This window comes from Canis lupus, chromosome 12 (assembly GCF_048164855.1).
Source record: "Canis lupus baileyi chromosome 12, mCanLup2.hap1, whole genome shotgun sequence".
In the NCBI taxonomy this organism is placed as follows: Eukaryota; Metazoa; Chordata; class Mammalia; order Carnivora; family Canidae; genus Canis; species Canis lupus.
Window position 1 is genome coordinate 14,523,963 of NC_132849.1, and position 17,715 is coordinate 14,541,677.

General features: G+C 37.7%; 1 protein-coding gene across 10 annotated transcripts in view; it reads right to left on the reverse strand.

Annotated features, from left to right (window-relative positions):
- The window catches only part of EXOC6B (exocyst complex component 6B), a 615,377-nt gene that overhangs the window by 132,105 nt on the left and 465,557 nt on the right, over positions 1 to 17,715 (reverse strand). Inside the window, exon 21 of one of the 10 annotated variants that reach the window (XM_072769837.1) lies at positions 834 to 10,954. The exons of the other annotated variants lie outside the window; for them this stretch is intronic. Within the exon in view, the coding sequence (XP_072625938.1) occupies positions 10,931 to 10,954 (24 nt within the window). The 3' untranslated portion in view covers positions 834 to 10,930. Of the gene's footprint in view, positions 1 to 833; positions 10,955 to 17,715 lie in introns of those variants that run through there. 10 annotated transcript variants of the gene reach the window in all.

Below are 17,715 nucleotides of genomic sequence, written 5' to 3' on the forward strand. Positions count from 1 at the left end.
CATCAGTTGATGGACATCTGGGCTCTTTCCATAATTTGGCTATTGTTGATAGTGCTACTATAAACATTGGGGTGCAGGTGCCCCTTCGAATCAGCATTTTTGTATCCTTTGGATAGATACCTTGTAGTACAATTGCTGGGTTTTAGGGTAGTTCTATTTTTAACATTTTGAGGAACTTCCATACTGTTTTCCAGAGTGGCAGCACCAGTTTACGTTCCCACCAACAGTGCAAAAGGGTTCCCCTTTCTCTGTACCTTCACCAACATCTATTGTTTCCTGAGTTGTTAATTTTAGCCATTCTGACAGGTGTGAGGTGGTATCTTTTTTTTTTTTAAGATTTTATTTATTTATTCATGAGAGACACAGAGAGAGGCAGAGACACAGGCCTGTGTCAGAAGGAGAAGCAGGCTCCATGTAGGGAGCCCAATGTGGGACTGGATCCCAGGACTCCAGGATCACACCTGAGCCAAAGGCAGATGCTCAACCGCTGGGCCACCCAGGTGTCCCTATGTGTGAGGTGGTATCTTATTGTGGTTTTGATTTGTATTTCCCTGATGATGAGTGATGTTGAGCATCTTTTCATGTTTCTGTTAGCTGTCAGTGCCTCTTCTTTGGAAAAGTGTCTATTTTATGTATTCTGTACATTTCTTAACTGGATTATTTGTTTTTTTGGGTGTTAAGTCTGATAAGTTCTTTATAGATTTTGGATAGTAACATTTTATCCAATAGGTCTTTGCAAATATCTTCTCCCATTCCGCCGGTTGCCTTTTAGATTTTGTTGATTCCTTTGCTGGTGCAGAAGCTTTTTATCTTGATGAAGTCCTGATAGTTCATTTTTGCTTTTATTTCCCTTGCCTCGGAGACATGTTTAGTAAGAAGCTACTGTGGCTGAGGTCAAACAGGTTGCTGCCTGCTTTCTCCTCTAGAATTTTGATGGTTTCCTGTCTCACATTTAGGTCTTTCATCCATATTAAATTCATTTTTGCATATGGTGTGAAAAGTGGTCCAACTTCATTCTCTGCATGTCACCGTTCATTTTCCCAATATCATTCAGATCGCACTCTTATATTGCACTGCATTATTGAATAGCTTATATAGTTTTTTACTTCAGCAACAGAAGACATAATGTATGTTGGATTAGTTTTATATTTCTTCCATTACAAACTACCACAAATTTAGTGGCTTAAGCAATACAAATGTATTATCTCACAGTTCTATAAATTAGAAGTACAACATAGTCTCTCCTCAGCTAAAATCAAGGTGTTGGCAGGGCTGCATTCCTTTCTGGAGGCTCTAGAGGAGGATTTGTTTCTGTGTTCATGTAGTTTGTTGACAATTTGGTGCCTCATGGGCATAGGACTGAGATCCCCATTTGCTTGCTGGCTGTTAGCTGAGGGCCAGTCTTAGCCTTTAGATGCCACCCATACTCCTTGCTCATGTTATCTTTAAAACCAGCAAGGTAGGTCAAACTCCTCTCACACCTTGAATCTCTCTTTTCCTTCCATCTCATCTCTCTAACCTGCTCTTCTGCTTCCCTCTTCTCTTTTAAGGACTCATGGGATTAGACTGGATTTGCCCAGATAATCTGGGATAATCTCTGCATCTCATAGTCCTCACCATCATATTTGTAAAGCCTCTTTTGTCCTATAGGTAGCATAGTCACAGGCCTCAGGGATTAAGGTGTGGACATCTCTGGGGGAGCGGGGCATTATTCTCTCCCACACACACATTTTTCTTTCCTGAGCTAGGCAGCATATGGAGAGTATGAAGAATAGAAGACTAAGAGAAACTTGAAGCATGATACGAAGGAATGGGTAGAAATACAGAACCCCCTCCCTCCCAAAAAAGAGCCAAAGAACGAGCAGAAAGCTAGATCTTTAAGGAGACACTGATCTTGAAGATTCTTATGTGAAGTTTTGCCTGTACATGACTTATTGATTTCCTCTTTTAACTTGGAAATAATTTTCTCAAAAACACTTTTTCTTAGTCTTTTACCTTCTAATTCAGTCATCTTTCATGTGCTGCTACTTGGGCAATGACCACACAAATGTCAATTTTGTACATAATATCCTAAAATATCTCAGAACACTCAGCCAATGAATTGCTAAATTGGCTGAACATTCAGAGACCTCTTTTCCAGGAACATCTTGCTCTAGGCAATAGAATAATAATAGATCATTGCTAGAACTCCCTAAAGCAAGGTAAGTGTAAAGCTGTAATAGCTAGATGGTAGGTTCCACTGCTGGTAAGCAAGACCTTTGCCTCAGGTTTTCAAAAAAAAAGAACGCAAGCAGGGGAGACTCTTAATGTCCATATTATTTTTTTTCCAACTAAGTCAAGTAGATTCTGAGATAGATATGTGGACTGATAAGTTTTCATTTAACTAACTAAAGGAATCAGGTGGATCTTGTGTTATAAATGGAGGATCATCCGTGATAAGACAGCTAAAAATCTTCCTGTTACATAAATGCTATCTTCTAAAACTGAAATAAAGGAGTTCTAAGCAAGTATGTATAAATTAAGAAGGAAACCATCTTGAAAGAGGGCAAGTCTAAAGCCAGTAAAGATGATCCAGAATCACAGAATGTAAGACATCAGAGGGAACATGAAAATTACCTAACCTAATTATTTCATTTTACATTGTGAAAATTAAAATATAAGGAAGAGACTTTCCCAAGATAACCAAGTGTTTGGCATCATCACACATCCTGACTTGCCCTTCAATGTCCTATATCCCGTGCAGAGTGCAGAGGAGGTGGTTCTACCATTAGTTGCTAAATTAGATTCTAATCTGTTAGCCACCTTATTCTTGAACTTCGATGAGGAGGACAAAAATGGGGGTGAAAACAATGCCAATCTTTGCCACTGTAAGCAATTCTAGCCTCAGTGCTACTGGCAATTCTGTTCTATCATCTTGGGGCCCAAAGAACATCTCTTCAAAAGTAAGAAGGGTTGGCTTATGAAAAGCAAGAGCTCTAGTTCTCACCCAGGGGTCAATGTATCTAAAAGATGGTAGAACAATGCATAACACAAGACTCAGTATGTGCATAAGAGATTTTAGAAGTGTGTGTGTATTTAAAAGTACCACTGGATTCTGAGGGAAAAATGGGAAAGACAAAGTAGGAAGAAAGGTTAATGGCTTCACCTCTGCCACAGCTGACTTTCCGCCAAGACTTTTTTAGTTCTATTACCATAAACTCATAAAAAAGCAGAAGCCACAATAAAGAAATCTCTGAAACCTATGCTGCTCAGCACATTACACGGTACCACTAACATAAAACCACAATTATCTTATTCTGTTCCAGATTGGGAAATTAAAAAAAAAAAATCCACATTTCAAGGAGTCAGTTGGCCTATCCTATCTAGGCCTTCCAACCTTAGCATCTATGCAATTAGCTGGTCACAGATTTAAAGATTAAATCTTATGATCCCTATCCAGGCAATTTGCTACTTAAGGATAGTGCACTGTTGCTAGCTGCCCTTTCTAAAAGCAAAGGGAGATTTCAGCAAGCTGTGAGTCCACACATCATTCTCTATTCTCTGGGTTTCTGTGCACCCAATGCTTTCAAGGACATTGACAACCATGCTGAGAAAGGGGATCAAGGAAATGGACAGAAAGAAAGCAACAGGGCAGTCCCGATGGCTCAGCGGTTTAGCACCACCTTTGGTCCAAAGCGTGATCCTGGAGATCCGGGATCGAGTTCCACGTTGGGCTCCCTGCATGGAGCCTGCTTCTCCCTCTGCCTGTGTCTCTGCCTCTCTCTCTCTCTCTCTTTCTGTGTCTCTCATGAATAAATAAATAAAATCTTTAAAAAAAAGAGAAAGCAACAGAAGGTGCCTAATTAGCTAGGAATATCTTATTTCAGATTTCTCTGCCATGTCTCAGGATGGGCTACTGAATTTGTGGTCTCTAATTTTAGATTATGCAGTTTTAATATCTTTTTTTTTTTTTGGAGGGGGGGATCCAAGATACTGTACTTAAACTATCACAGCTGCTTCTTTCTTCTTGTTTACTGAACTCATTATCCCAGGTTATATCATATTATCACATTCACTTGGTATCCTGATTTATCCAAACTTTCCATATATCATCATACTCTACTATACTCTGCTAGAAAAAAGAGGTGATTCCATCCCCATACTATATTAAAAGTCCTCTAAAAGTCACAACATACTTTTCCAATCAGGAGCCAATTATTGGTCTACCAAAACATTCCTCCCCAACTGTTCTGTCAAGTTACTTTGACCATTTCTTGATAAGCTGCATTGCCAGAAGTTTTACTGCAACTTGTGATCAGACTTTCCCATCTGGCTCACAGTTTTTTCCTCCACACTTAATCCCATCAACATCATCACCATCAACATCACCAACCTGGACCACATGTTATTAGAAAGGGACATTTATCAGCAGGTCTCTATCAATCTACATTTAAAGCAAAGAAATCTACAACCAAGGTTACTTTTAGGAAAGATCCTTTTTCTACTTCATTGAAAGGTATAGAGTTTATATCCAATATGTACAACACATTTTTTTTTAATTTTGTTTATTTATTCATGAGAGAGAGACAGAGAGAGGGCGGCAGAGACACAGGCAGAGGGAGAAGCAGGCTCCATGCAGGTAGCCCAACATGGGACTCGATCCCGGGACTCCAGGATCATACCCCGGGCTGGAGGCGGCGCTAAACCGCTGAGCCACCCAGGGCTGCCCTGTACAACACATTTTTAAGCCAGTGATCAAAAACTCTCTGAAATGCCTACTTTTAATGGCGCATCAGTTGTTTTGTAGAACAATTCCTATCTAAAAGGCTATTAACCTCTTAGTACTTAAAACTAAGGCAAACATATAAGATTACACTTTTTTCTTTTAATTAAAGGCTACCATGTGCTAGGGATTGTTCTAGACACTAAAAATAAAGCTGTTCAAAAATGGGCAAAATCCATAAATGCATGAAAAAATTTCTAGTGGGTGGAAAACAAACAAGATATGTAAGGCACAAAATATACTAGATGATAAATTCCTTAGAGAAAAATAAAGCAAAGAAGAGGATAGAGAACTTTACTCTGGTTTTTGGTTTGGTGGTGGGGTGACAGAGGTAGTGGGAGAAAAAAGCAACAATCTTAAATAGGAAAGGCCTCAATAAGAAGGTGAACTTGAAATGACTTGAATAATGACCTGAGAAAGATAAAGGTACAAGCAATATATGTATCTGGAACAGAGATTTCTAGGAAGTGATGGTGTCAAGTACACAGGCCTTGAGACGGGAGTGCACCATGTTTGAGAAATGATACAGAGGCTAGCAGTGCAAGGAGAAAAGCAGTAGGAGAGGTTGGAGTTCAGGGATACTGTGTGTGCAAGATCCTACAGGCTCTTGTAGGACATTAAAAGCACTTGGCTTTTACTTAGAATGAAATGGGAAGTCATTGTGAGGTTTTGGACAGAGGAGTGACATGATCTGACTTTTGTTTTAACTGTTTTATGCTGGCTCCACATTGAAAATGGTCTATAGAGGAGTAAAGGCACAATGATGGAGACCAATTAAGAAGCTATTGCAAGAATACAGTGAAAAATAGTCATTACTTGAATCAGGAAAAGATAAATGATAGTTATAAATGGTTGGCTTCTGGATATATTTTGAAAGGAGAGAAAACACAACTTGCTAATAGACTGGATGTAATATGTGAGAGAAAGGAAGGAGTAAAGGATGACTCCAAGGTTTCTATTCCTAGAAGAAATCAAAATTGCTATTAATTGAGATACAGAAGACTGCAGAAGAAACAAGTATTCATGGAGGGAATGAGAAAATCAGGGATTTAGCTTTAGAAGGCTCTAATTAAGGCATAATTGATGTCCAACATTTATTTGTTTCAGTTATATAACATAATGATGCAGTATTTATATATACTGTAAAATGATCACTATAGTAAGTCTAGTTAACACCATCACCAACATAACAGATTTTTTTCTTATTATGTTATGTTTTTCTTATATGTTATTTTCTTATCTATTTATGTTATTTTCTTATTTCTTATTATGTACAGTACATCCCCATGACTTATTTATTTTACAACCAGAATTTTGTTCCTTTTGACTACCTTAATCCATTTTACCCCCTCTTTCAACCCCAGCCTCTGCCAATCACCAATCTGTTCTCTGTTTCTATGAGCTTGGGTTTATTGTTGTTGTTTGTTTTAGATTCCACATGTAAGTGAGATCATACAGTATTTGTCTCTCTCTGTCTGACTTATTTTACTTAACATAATGCTCTGAAGGTCCACTCATGTTGTTGCAAATATGAAGATGTAATAGCCGAATAATATTTCACTCTGTGTGTGTTTATCACATCTTCTTTATTCATTCATCCGTTAATAGGTATTTTAGGTTGTTTCCACATCTTGGCTGTTGTAAATAATGCTGCAATGAACATGGGAGTGCAGATATCTTTTCAAGTTAGTGTTTTTGTTTTCTTTGGATAAATACCCAGAAGTAGAATTGATGGATCGTATGGTAGTTATGCTTTTCATGCCTTTGAGGAACTTACATACTGTTTTCCATAGTGGCTGCACCAATTCACATTCCCAAAACAGTGCACGAGGGTTTCCTTTTTTCTACATCCTTGACAACACTTGGTATTCTTGTCTTTTTGATAACAGCCATTCTAACAGGTGTGAAGTGATATCTCATTGTGGTTTTGATTTGCATTTCTCTGATTGGTGATGTTGAACATCTTTTCATGTACCAGTTAGCCATCTGTATATCTTCTTTGGAAAAATGTCTATTCAGATCCTCTGCCCATTTTTAAATCAGATTGTTTGGGGATTTTATTTCTATAGGGTTATATAAATTCTTTGTAAATTTTGGATATCAACCCCTTAGTGGCTACATGATTTGTACATATTTTCTCCCATTCAGTAGGTTGCCATATCACTTTGTTGATGGTTTCCCTTGTTGTACAGAAGCTTTTCACTTTGACATATTCCTACATGTTTATTTTTGCTTTTGCTGAGGAATTCAAAAAATCACTGTGAACACTGATGTCAAAGAGTTTACTCACTTCTGTTTTTTTCTAGGAGTTTTATGATTTCAGGTCTAATGTTAAAGTCTTCAATCCATTTTGAATTAATATTTGTGTTAAGATAGTGGTCCAGCTTTATTCTTGTGCATCTGGCTGTCCAACTTTCCCAACACCATTAATTAAAGATACTATCCCCATTGTATACTCTTGGAGTTTCTGTGGTAAATTAATTGGCCATATATGCAGGGGTTTATTTCTGGGCTCTCATTTTGTTCCTTTGCTCTATATGTCTGTTTTTATGCCAATACAGTATTTTTTTTATTAGTACAGCATTGTAATAAAGTTTGAAATTAGGGTATTTTAAGCTATAATAGAATATAACACATTAAGAGTTTTTAATTATCATACATGATGATGATCAGCATATTTCTCACATACAGAATAAGGTCACGTTACATGTTCAACACATTAATCACTTTCATTCAAAATTTCATACTGCCTCGGCAGGAATTATTTGTAAACTACTTAGGAAGTCAATCCTAGAAAGATTTCAATATCTTGAATTGGTTTCAGAGTTTGAATTGACATTCTGGCCTAATTTTGGAGCTCAGTTAGTAGGCCATGTATGTCCCAGAGGGATATAATAAGGATGAGATTCTGGATGAACTCCAAGGGTGGATTTTCATTGAGAAAATGGCCTCCATTTGGGAATAGAAATAGAAAGGCAACACCTGACACTTGACACAGGTGCTCACCAGGGTTGGAAGAATATGATCAAGTGTTTCATCTGAGAAGTCATCTCCTGTTGTAGCAGTAAGAACAATTTATCGGGTGAGGAGCTGTTTTCTTTCCCAGAATGAAGCATTTAGCTTCACAATGCTCCTCCTAGGTGGCCTTATGGCTCTAGCTAGAGAAGCCCTCATATGCTAGGTCTGGGAGACTACTAGCTAGGTTCCCTTTCCCTATATTTAGTCCTGCCTTCTCCAGGGCTGTGATCTCTATACTTCATTTAATAAAATTAAAGTGAAAATTAAGAGCATGTTGTGGGAGAAAAATTATGAATACTATTTATTTACGGGAGCTTGAGGGCAAATATTATTCAGATACTCCATCTAATTCCATTTATTTCTGAAATGCCACAAAACAATATTAGGTCAATGCATTCGGCAAGTGTTATGAAAGCATAATACTTAATAGGAACTATGTTACCCACTGGGGGAGGGGGAATTCAAGGACAAAACAGGGTTCTCACCCTTGGTGAACACAGAATCTAATGGAGAAGGTGGATGATTGAACAAGTAATTATAAGAGAATTAGTAATGAAGGGACATACAAAATGTCAGGGACCCAAAGGGGGAACAATTAAATCTGCCTGAAGAGGTTGGAAAGAATTTATAAAGGAGATGACATTTGAGTCACACTGTGAAGGAAGGGAATAAGTCTGTCATTCTACTGAGAGAGAGTGCCCTCTGTGATAGGCAAAGGGGTCCTGAAGCTCACCCAGTTTTGGGACTGGGAAGGTGTGAAGAGTGGTCCTGGAAAAGGTTACATGGGGAAGAGTGACAGGAAAAGGAGACCAGAAAGACAAGCTGGGACCAGACTTGCTTTGCTAGGAGTTTGTCCTCTGTTCTTTGGGCAACAGAGAGCTCTCAGGCTTTGTAAACAGGGAAATGACATGATTATAATTGTGTTTTAAAGAAATAATAGGTGGCAGAATGGAAGAAAAAAAAGTAAAAGATCCTCAATGACAGAGACCTAAAACAGAACAAGAGAAGGAATAAGAATAGAGTTTCATACTTAACAGAAAGAACCATGAACATATCCACTCCTATGCCCCTTCCCCAAAACCTATCACCTTCCACCAATGAAATTAACTGTCTCCTTTCACTGTCACTTCCTCAAGCGGGCAGTGCTTCTCCACAAAGATAGAAAGATAGATGTAGGAAAGTTGGCATCCAGAGAAATCACATGGAAAACCACCTTCCCTCTTTCAGTGATTTCTATCAGGTGTGATAAGGGAAGGAAAAATTAACAGCATCATATAGAGCTCTAACCGCATGTTGATGTAGAATAGGAAAGCATGCATGGAAAAATACACACACACACACACACACACACACACACACACACACACACCAGCACCACCACCACCATACTACACCACATGCACAATGCTGTAGTGATTAATGATAGGCAGTATGTACTCTACAAAGAATAATTACATATGCCTTACCTCATAACACATATGCTCTTTTAATGACATTGTCAATTTACTATGAGACAGTTCTTTTTCATATAGTCTTGGTGTACCAGTAGCTTCTGACAACTACTTTCCCTCAATGTCTCTCCAAATCTCCCTGGGCTGACAACACCGAATAGTACAGACTCTACCAGTAGTAGCTCATATCGAGATCAGACCATTGCTATAGAAAACCTGCTGTTTGCCTTGACCAGGCTCAAAGCACAGAGCTCTGGGAAGAATTTGGGAAGCCTCTCTAAGATGGATGTTTGGCTTAGATGAACGTCTCAACCTTCAGATTAAGTCTCTAGAGCGTATTTTTTTAGCATAGTCTGGAAAACAGAGAAGTTATACTTTAATTTTGCCAGCCAAAAGCAGGCTAATTTGCTCTCTTCTGTAATAACACTGGAGCAAAGGAATAGTTTAAACATTTTTTATTACTAGCATGGGATTAAATCTCCCCAGATGACCATAATTTTCACAGACACCATGAAGAGTGAATATAAAATGTTTTGTCATAGAATGCTTTCAGAAAAACTAAATAACGGAAGTAAAAGTGAGAAAGAAAATCAGCTTCTACTGACTCATGATAAAAACAATAAATAAAAGGGCAAGAATCATCACTTTTAATGGCACAGCCATACCTCCCTCCTTCAAACCCATACAATGCTTACATGCTACTTAATTTGGTGCTTAAATCATTTGCTGCTTCTTACTGATAGTTAACTTTTTAGAAGTATCAGTCTCACTTTTCTTATTAGATTATAAAGAGCTAGCATGATATTGAGGGTGCATCACCAAATCAGACCGCAAAAAACTTACCACAGAACAGGACAGTGAGAACTGAAAATTGGGGCACTCGTAAAGTCACACCCTTATTGATGATCATGGGCCACTCAATATTTTTCATGTGCAAAAAAAAAAAAAAAAAACGGAAAAGAAATGTGAAAGAATGAGGTATCCTCTTAATTAATACATATTAAATTTACTAAAACACTTAAAATTTATATAGTATAGACTCAATGTTGGTGAGGCTCTGTAAAAGTAGTGCATGAATTCACTGCTGGGTATTCTTTACATTGATATAACCCTTTGTTGTAGGAATCAGCCATCCATTGAAAAGCCATAATAAGGGTTTTATAACTCTTATATAAACAAATCATTTTAAGAAGTAATTCAGATAAAAAAGCCTTAAATATGAATATCTTATAATTTCAATGTAAAAACAAAACATTAGACATAACTTTTAAGTTTAAAAATAATAATGCCTAATTAAAGGACAGAATATAAAACTTCTATGCCCTTCATGGACAGCCCTGGTGGCTCAGTGGTGTAGCGCCGCCTTCAGCCCAGGGCCTGATTCTGGAGATCTGGGATGGAGTCCCACCTCGGGCTCCCTGCATGGAGCCTGCTTCTCTCTCTGCCTGTGTCTCTGCCTCTCTCTCTGTCTCTCTCTCTCTCTCTGTCTCTCATGAATGAATAAATAAAATCTTTAAAAAAATAAAATAAAACTTCTATGCCCTTCATAATAAAAACTCTAAGCAAATTAAGAGTAAAAAGACACTTGCTCAACTGATGAAGGACATGAAAAATTTATACCTATTTTATTTAATAGTGAAAACAGAATACTTCCCCATTAAGATCAGGAACAAGACAAGGATAACTGTTCTCAGTACTTCTACTTGACATTGCAGTGGAGGTCCTAGTGCAATAAGGCAAAAAAACAAAAGGTATCTAGATTGAATGGGAAGTAAAATGGTCTTATTCACAGATGTCATAAACGTCTACGTAGAAAACCCCCCCAAATACATAAGATACTACTAGGTCTAATAGGTGAGTTTAACAAGTTTGAAATTCAAGGTCAACATACAAATAACAGTTGTTTCTATATACTAGTGATGAACAATTAAAAGTTGACATTAAAAGTATACCATTTGCAATGAACATGAAATATTGTGAAATCTTACAAAATACATGCAAGATTTGCTAAAAAATACAAAGCACTCATGAGCGAAATCAAAGATAAAAATAAATGGAGAGAGAGACTGCACACACACACACACACACACACGGACTAGAAGATTCAATATTGTCAGAAGGCCCATTTTTCTCAAACTGATCTAAGAATCCAGCAAAATCCTAGCCAAAATTCCAAGAAACTTTTTTGTAGGAATCAACAAGCTGATTCTAAAATATGTATGTAAAGGACCTAGAATAAAAAAAAAGATTAAGAAAAAGTTGAACTCATATCATACTAACTGATTTCAAGTTTAACATAAAAGTAAGATCAAGACACAGTAAAAGGACAGACACACATGGATCAACACACACACAAACACACAGCACAGAATCTAGAATCTAGAAATAGAAAAACACAAACATTGGGTCAATTGATTTTTTTATTAAGTGTGTCAAAGCAAATCAGCAGAGAAAGCATAGTCTTTTTAACCAATGGTGCTGGAACAACTAACTATATATTCTACACTAAAATTCAAAACATGACCATATCTTACATTATATCGAAAAATTAATTCAAAATATATCATCAGAGACCTAAATGTAACACTATCAAACTCCCTGAAGAAAACATAGGAGATAATCTTTGTGACTTTGGGTTAGGTAAAAATTTCTTAAGATAGGGCACATTGACTATAAGCCATGAAAGAAAAAATGATGTCAGTATGAACTATGTATTATTAAAATAAAAAACTCAAAACTTCAAAAGATACTGTTAAGAAAAAAGTCACAGCCTAGGAGAAAAAAGTTGCCAAACACATAACTGATAATGGACTATTAACCAAAATATATAAAAGTATTTTAAAATAATAAGAATTATTTGAAAAACTGGACAAAAGATTTGAACAAACACTTCACAAAAGAAGATATATGGATGCCAAATAAGTATACAAAATGATGTTCAGCATCAATAGTCACTATGGGAATGTACATTAAAACCATCACAAGGTACTACTATATATACCTATTAGAATGGAGCAGATAACAAAAATCGACAATACCAAATACTAGTCAGGGTGCAGAGCAACTGCAACTCTCATATACTTCTGATGGAAATGCAAAATGGTAAAGGCACTTTGGAAAAGAGCTTGATAATTTCCTATAAATTAAATATATACTTTGTGATCCAGTTACCTCTTCTCAGTACTTATTACTCTAGAAAAATAAAAACATATGTCTACATAAAAACCTTTACACAAATGGCTTTATTCATGATATCTCCAAATGGGGAACAATCCAAATATTCATCAACTGGTGAATGAGTAAATAATCCCCATAATGGAATACTATTCTGCAATAAAAATGAACAGACTACCAATATATGCAATAATATGGATGAATCTCAAAAGCATTATGCTCAGTGAAAGAGGCCAAAATTAAAAGTATGATTCCATTTATATTGACAAAACTATAGTGTCAGAGAGCAGAGCAGTCATTGCCAGGAGCTGGAAACAGGAAGAGGAGAGTCATTGCTTGAAAAGGCATAAAGAATTTTTTGAGTTATAGAAGTTTTATTGACTTTTGTGGTGGTTACACAACTGTGTAAGTTTGTAAAAATTTATAGATCTGTATATCTAAGAAGGATAAATTTTACTATATGTAAATTATGCCTCAATAAACCAACAGACAAAAGACGGTCGCATCAAACATTGAAGAGAATGTGAAACACCTGAACTCTTGTTCACTGCAGGTGGGTGTGCAATATGGCACAACCACTTTGGAAGAGTTTGACATTTTAAAAAATAAAGGTAAACATACTCTTAGCACAGACTCAACAATTCCACTCCTTGTGCTACCCAAGAGAAATGAAAACACATATCCACACAAGCACTTGCACATGAATGTCCATAGCAGCCTTTTTCATAATATTCCAAGACTGGAAATAACAAAATGTTAGTAAATATAACAGGTGAATGACTAAGTACGTTATAATACATCCATATAGAGAAATATCACTCATCAATTAAAAAAATGAACTCTTGATACATCTAAATCCATGGATGAATCTCAAAACATTACACCGAGTGAAAATAACAATATAAATTCTAGAATTTTATACATACAAAGTTATATATACCTTTTACATTGTTACTTTTAAAATCAATGGGCATTAAGGAGGGCACATGATTTGATGACCACTGGGTGTTAGACACAACTGATGAATTATTAAAAATGACATCTGAAGCTAATAATATACTATATGTTGGCCAATCGAATTTAAATTAAAAAATCAATTTTATTAAGATATAATTTCATGTACAAAACAAACCTACTTTAAGCATACAGTTCCATGAGCTTTGACAAGTATATAGACCTATGTAACTATCACTACCACCACCAAGGACATGTCTATCATCCCGAGCTCCCTTGTACTTCTTTGTCATCAGTCCTGTCCCCTCATCCCCAAGGAATCACTGATCTACTCTCTGTCAGTACAGATTAGTTTGCATTTTCTAGAACTTTATATAAATTTTAGAACTGGATTATCAAATATTTCCTTTTTATTGATGAGTGATATTTAAATATTTCATAATTTATTTAGCCTCTCATTACATTTATGAACTAACCAACTGAAAACAGATCCTAGGCTATAAAAAAGATGAGTTTATAATAACTTATAAGGTTAAAATGCTGGAGTAAGCATTATCATGTTACTCAATTTGGTAAGCATATAATCAAAGATAGTAGGAAACTACATCTTAGAGATATCAAGTAATTTGCCAAATGTACAGCTAGTAACCCAGGCCCAATTCCAAACTTTTTTAAAAAAGATTTTATTTATTCATGAGAGACACACAGAGAAGGGCAGAGACATGGGCAGAGGGAGAAGCAGACTCCCTGTGGGGAGCCTGATGTGGGACTCAATCCCAAGACCCTGGGATCACCACCTGAGGCAAAGGCAAATGCTCAACCACTGAGCCACCCAGGCGTCCCAATTCCAAACTTCTTAACCACTATGCTGTCCCAACACCCAGCACAGGGTTCCTGGAATTTATGGATATAGAAGACTCCCATTTTTCTAAATATTTAAGGAGTTGAGACATAGAAGGGAGACAGTAGAAGTTTAAAAGGCCAAACCAAGAGCTTTCTTTCTCCACACTTAAGGGATTTGGAAAACTGTTAAGTGCTCAGCATTACGAAGAAACTAACCAGCTCTCTTGCTAACCTACTGGGAACAGATCCTAAGTCCCCGGATTTACTAGGATCTTGCCTATATTACTAGTTTGCCAGAGCCAGTTTTTCTTTTCCATGGGATATTCTTACCAAATGTTACAGAATAAAAAGTGAAAAGGGAACGTCAGAAGCTAATCTAGGAAAGTCAACTGTCCTTTCATACCCATGCTACCCAGAAGGGTTTCATGTCCAAGTTCAACTTCATTTCATGTTAAGAATCCCTTACTTATGTCTTAGAATGTCATATCACCTTTCTCTCTGGCCATGTTCTCAATGAGTTATTTTGCTCTTGAAATCAAGAAACACTAAGAAAGAACTGACCCTGGTTAATCAAGGCGGAGCTACTTTAAGAGATGAGAATCTCACTGATCTGACTGTTCAGTCACGTCTGAAATTGGTCCCCTTGCAGCTCCCTGCCTGATGATACCCTACAGAAGGCTCCTTCCTGCGGACAGCTGTCTCAGGCAATCAATATAGCCTGACTGTACTTTTGCCTCTGCAACTTGCTCAGTCTAGTTTGCCTCCCACCAAACTCTTTCTTTCATTTGGTCCCTGTTCCATTTTTGCTTCCCCCCTTGAGACTTCACACTTTTGACTGCCCTACCTACCATTACGGAAGCTGTCTGGTTCCCCTTTTCCAGTCAATACTATCTCATTTCTTTGCGCATTCCTAGGAACCTGACTAGAAGGAGGGTTTTAATCTTCAGATCAGGGTTCTAGATGCTCTTTTTGGCCCTTGTTCTCAGGAGCCCATGCTTGCAGCTCTGACTGCCAGATAGCGAATTCTCTTATAGCTAAGGGGCTTCTTTCTTGGCAAACTGAAACATGCCCCAATTTCCTAAATCTAGTCCTTTGTTGTCACTCTCTGCTGCCCTCCAGCGGCTGTCGATAGGATACAGTGGTTAGTAGTTAGCTCCAAGATCTGGCTCTTTTGCCCTTTCCATGGCCTGTAAGTGTTCACTAGTAGGACAGTAAGGCAGTGCCATCGATGGAGATAAGACTTGTGTTTGGATCTTCTAGGCTTTAAATTCTGCCAGCACTACTGTAACAGCCTTTGATACCGCTGCTACTTCCAGGGAGATTCATTGGTGATGACTCACTTGTCTTTTCTCCTGAACATGTGATTATCTCAGAAATTTACAAATTCCAGGTTTGTGGGTTTGAATATTCATGTTGTGTGTTGAGGTATGGGAGAAACCTCCTGAGTTTCTGAGGCTTGGCTTGCTGGGAGTAGCAGAGAGCAGTACAAAGCTTCGCACTAGCCCAGGCAGCATTCTTCACAGTTTACCTTGGTCCCTTTTAAGATCACCAATGCTGTCCATGAGCAAAGGGAGAAACTGCCAGGTGGCCTGTATTATGTTTATGCTTCCCAGTTCTTCCCACAAGAGCTGAAATGGAATGAAACTCTGGCCTCTGAATGGACAGACTTTGCTATGAGGCTATCCAGAGTGACGCTGAAACCAGGCCCACTTTAAAAGTGATAATTATTCTATTAGAGCAAAGAGGTAGAAGGTTGTTGCAGACCAAATTCACACTTCTGGAAAAAGTCCTTCTACAAATCCACTGGAAAGCCTGTTCCATGCTCTATTGGAAATTCTAAGTGGCAGAGCTCTGCCTTTGGGTTAAAGCAGGAAGTGCTGGACGACTCTGTTGATCAAGCTTTAGACTTCCCATCTAAACCAAGACTGTGCCAATATGAGTTGACAGCAACAATGGATAATGTTAACCTGCGGGGCCCATGAGTCAAAGGCCAAATCCAATTTATTATTCATGGGAAAATACATCCAAAGTCTAGTGTTTTGTCTCCTGCTATCCAAAAGATTATCCATAACTGCTCCTAAGTCCTAACTAAAAGTCCTTCATCCACTGCTTGTCTCCACATAACTTCCATTGATATAGTTTAAGGGCCCTGACAGGGCCCATAGTGCCTGTCATTCATGAATCAACATTTCCAGACACACAAACTCTAAAAGGGAGGGTCCTCAAAGAGGCTCAGAAGCTACCTCTTTACCAAACACAAATGTACAAAGAAAGAACCAGATGTCTGCCATCCACATTCCACATCCACATTCCTGTTAAGTAGCTATGCTTCCTCTTCCTCTTTGAGGAAAAGCAAAGCCCCTGGAAAATACACAGGGGTATTCGTCAGACCTTCCACCTTCCTTTCAAGGACCCCAACTATTCTCCATTGTGAAAAATCAATGAAGAATCTACCTTTTATAAACTATCATGGTCTCAATATGGTTAGCAACCCCTACTAATACTTGCTCTTTCTCCTCTGATTTCCAACCTCTCAAAACAACTCAAAACTTTAGAAAAATCAGATTTCCGAATTGCTAAAATGATTTCCATCGCAAAAGGATAATTAATAGAAAAATGGCCTTCCCAAAGTGCTATGATGCCATTTGGCCCATTAAAATGTCTGGGTTTTTCCCTAGCATTTAACATCTTACATGATTTTCTATACCAAAGAGTCGTGCTGTGCTTGGATAGTATTTCATGAGATCCTGATCTGGAAACAAATGGATCCTATGTTTAAAAAAAAAAAGCCACAAGACATAATTTCTGAGCTCACCTCCTCTCTAGTTAAGCGGTTGGTATGAGGTGAGACAAAGTTCTAGAATACAGTCTCCTCCAATCAACCAAGGGTGTTTAGTTAATCCCAGAATGTTATATTACTGGCATTTCCTTCTATGAATGTTCCATGATGGCCCAGTTATAATATCCTGGAAAGATAAGGAAGGAGACCTGATTTGCAGCAGCTGCAGCAGCACCCTAGTGGCTGACGACCTTATTTACCTGGGCCCCAACCTAAGTGTGCTGATCTGGCCTTGGCTTATATGAGGTCAAAAGTTTAGCTCTGCGGAGTCTATTCTCAGTAATGTTCCTATTTATATTTTTTACAGAACCAGACCCAAAGGTGTTAGCTTTCCCCTGCTCAGGAACAGAAATTCTCTGCTGTCAGAGCTTCCTTTGAGGTTAAAGGAATCATTCTGAAGGTTGCTGGTGTCTTTCAAAACAATTTGGGCAAATCAATTTGGTCACAACAACCAGAACACCCTGCTTTCAAAAAAACAAAGGATCACTTTTTCAAGTGTTTCAGGCTGACCATCTTATTTATGCCAGGCTGCCAAATCATTGCTACAAGTTCTTTGCTGAAAGCCTATGTATCAGTGTATAACAGACTTTGCCTTGTCATGGGGATCTTGCCAGAAAGCTCTGCAGCTATCTCTCTAACTGACTGATATAGCATCAATATAAAAAAAATAAAAT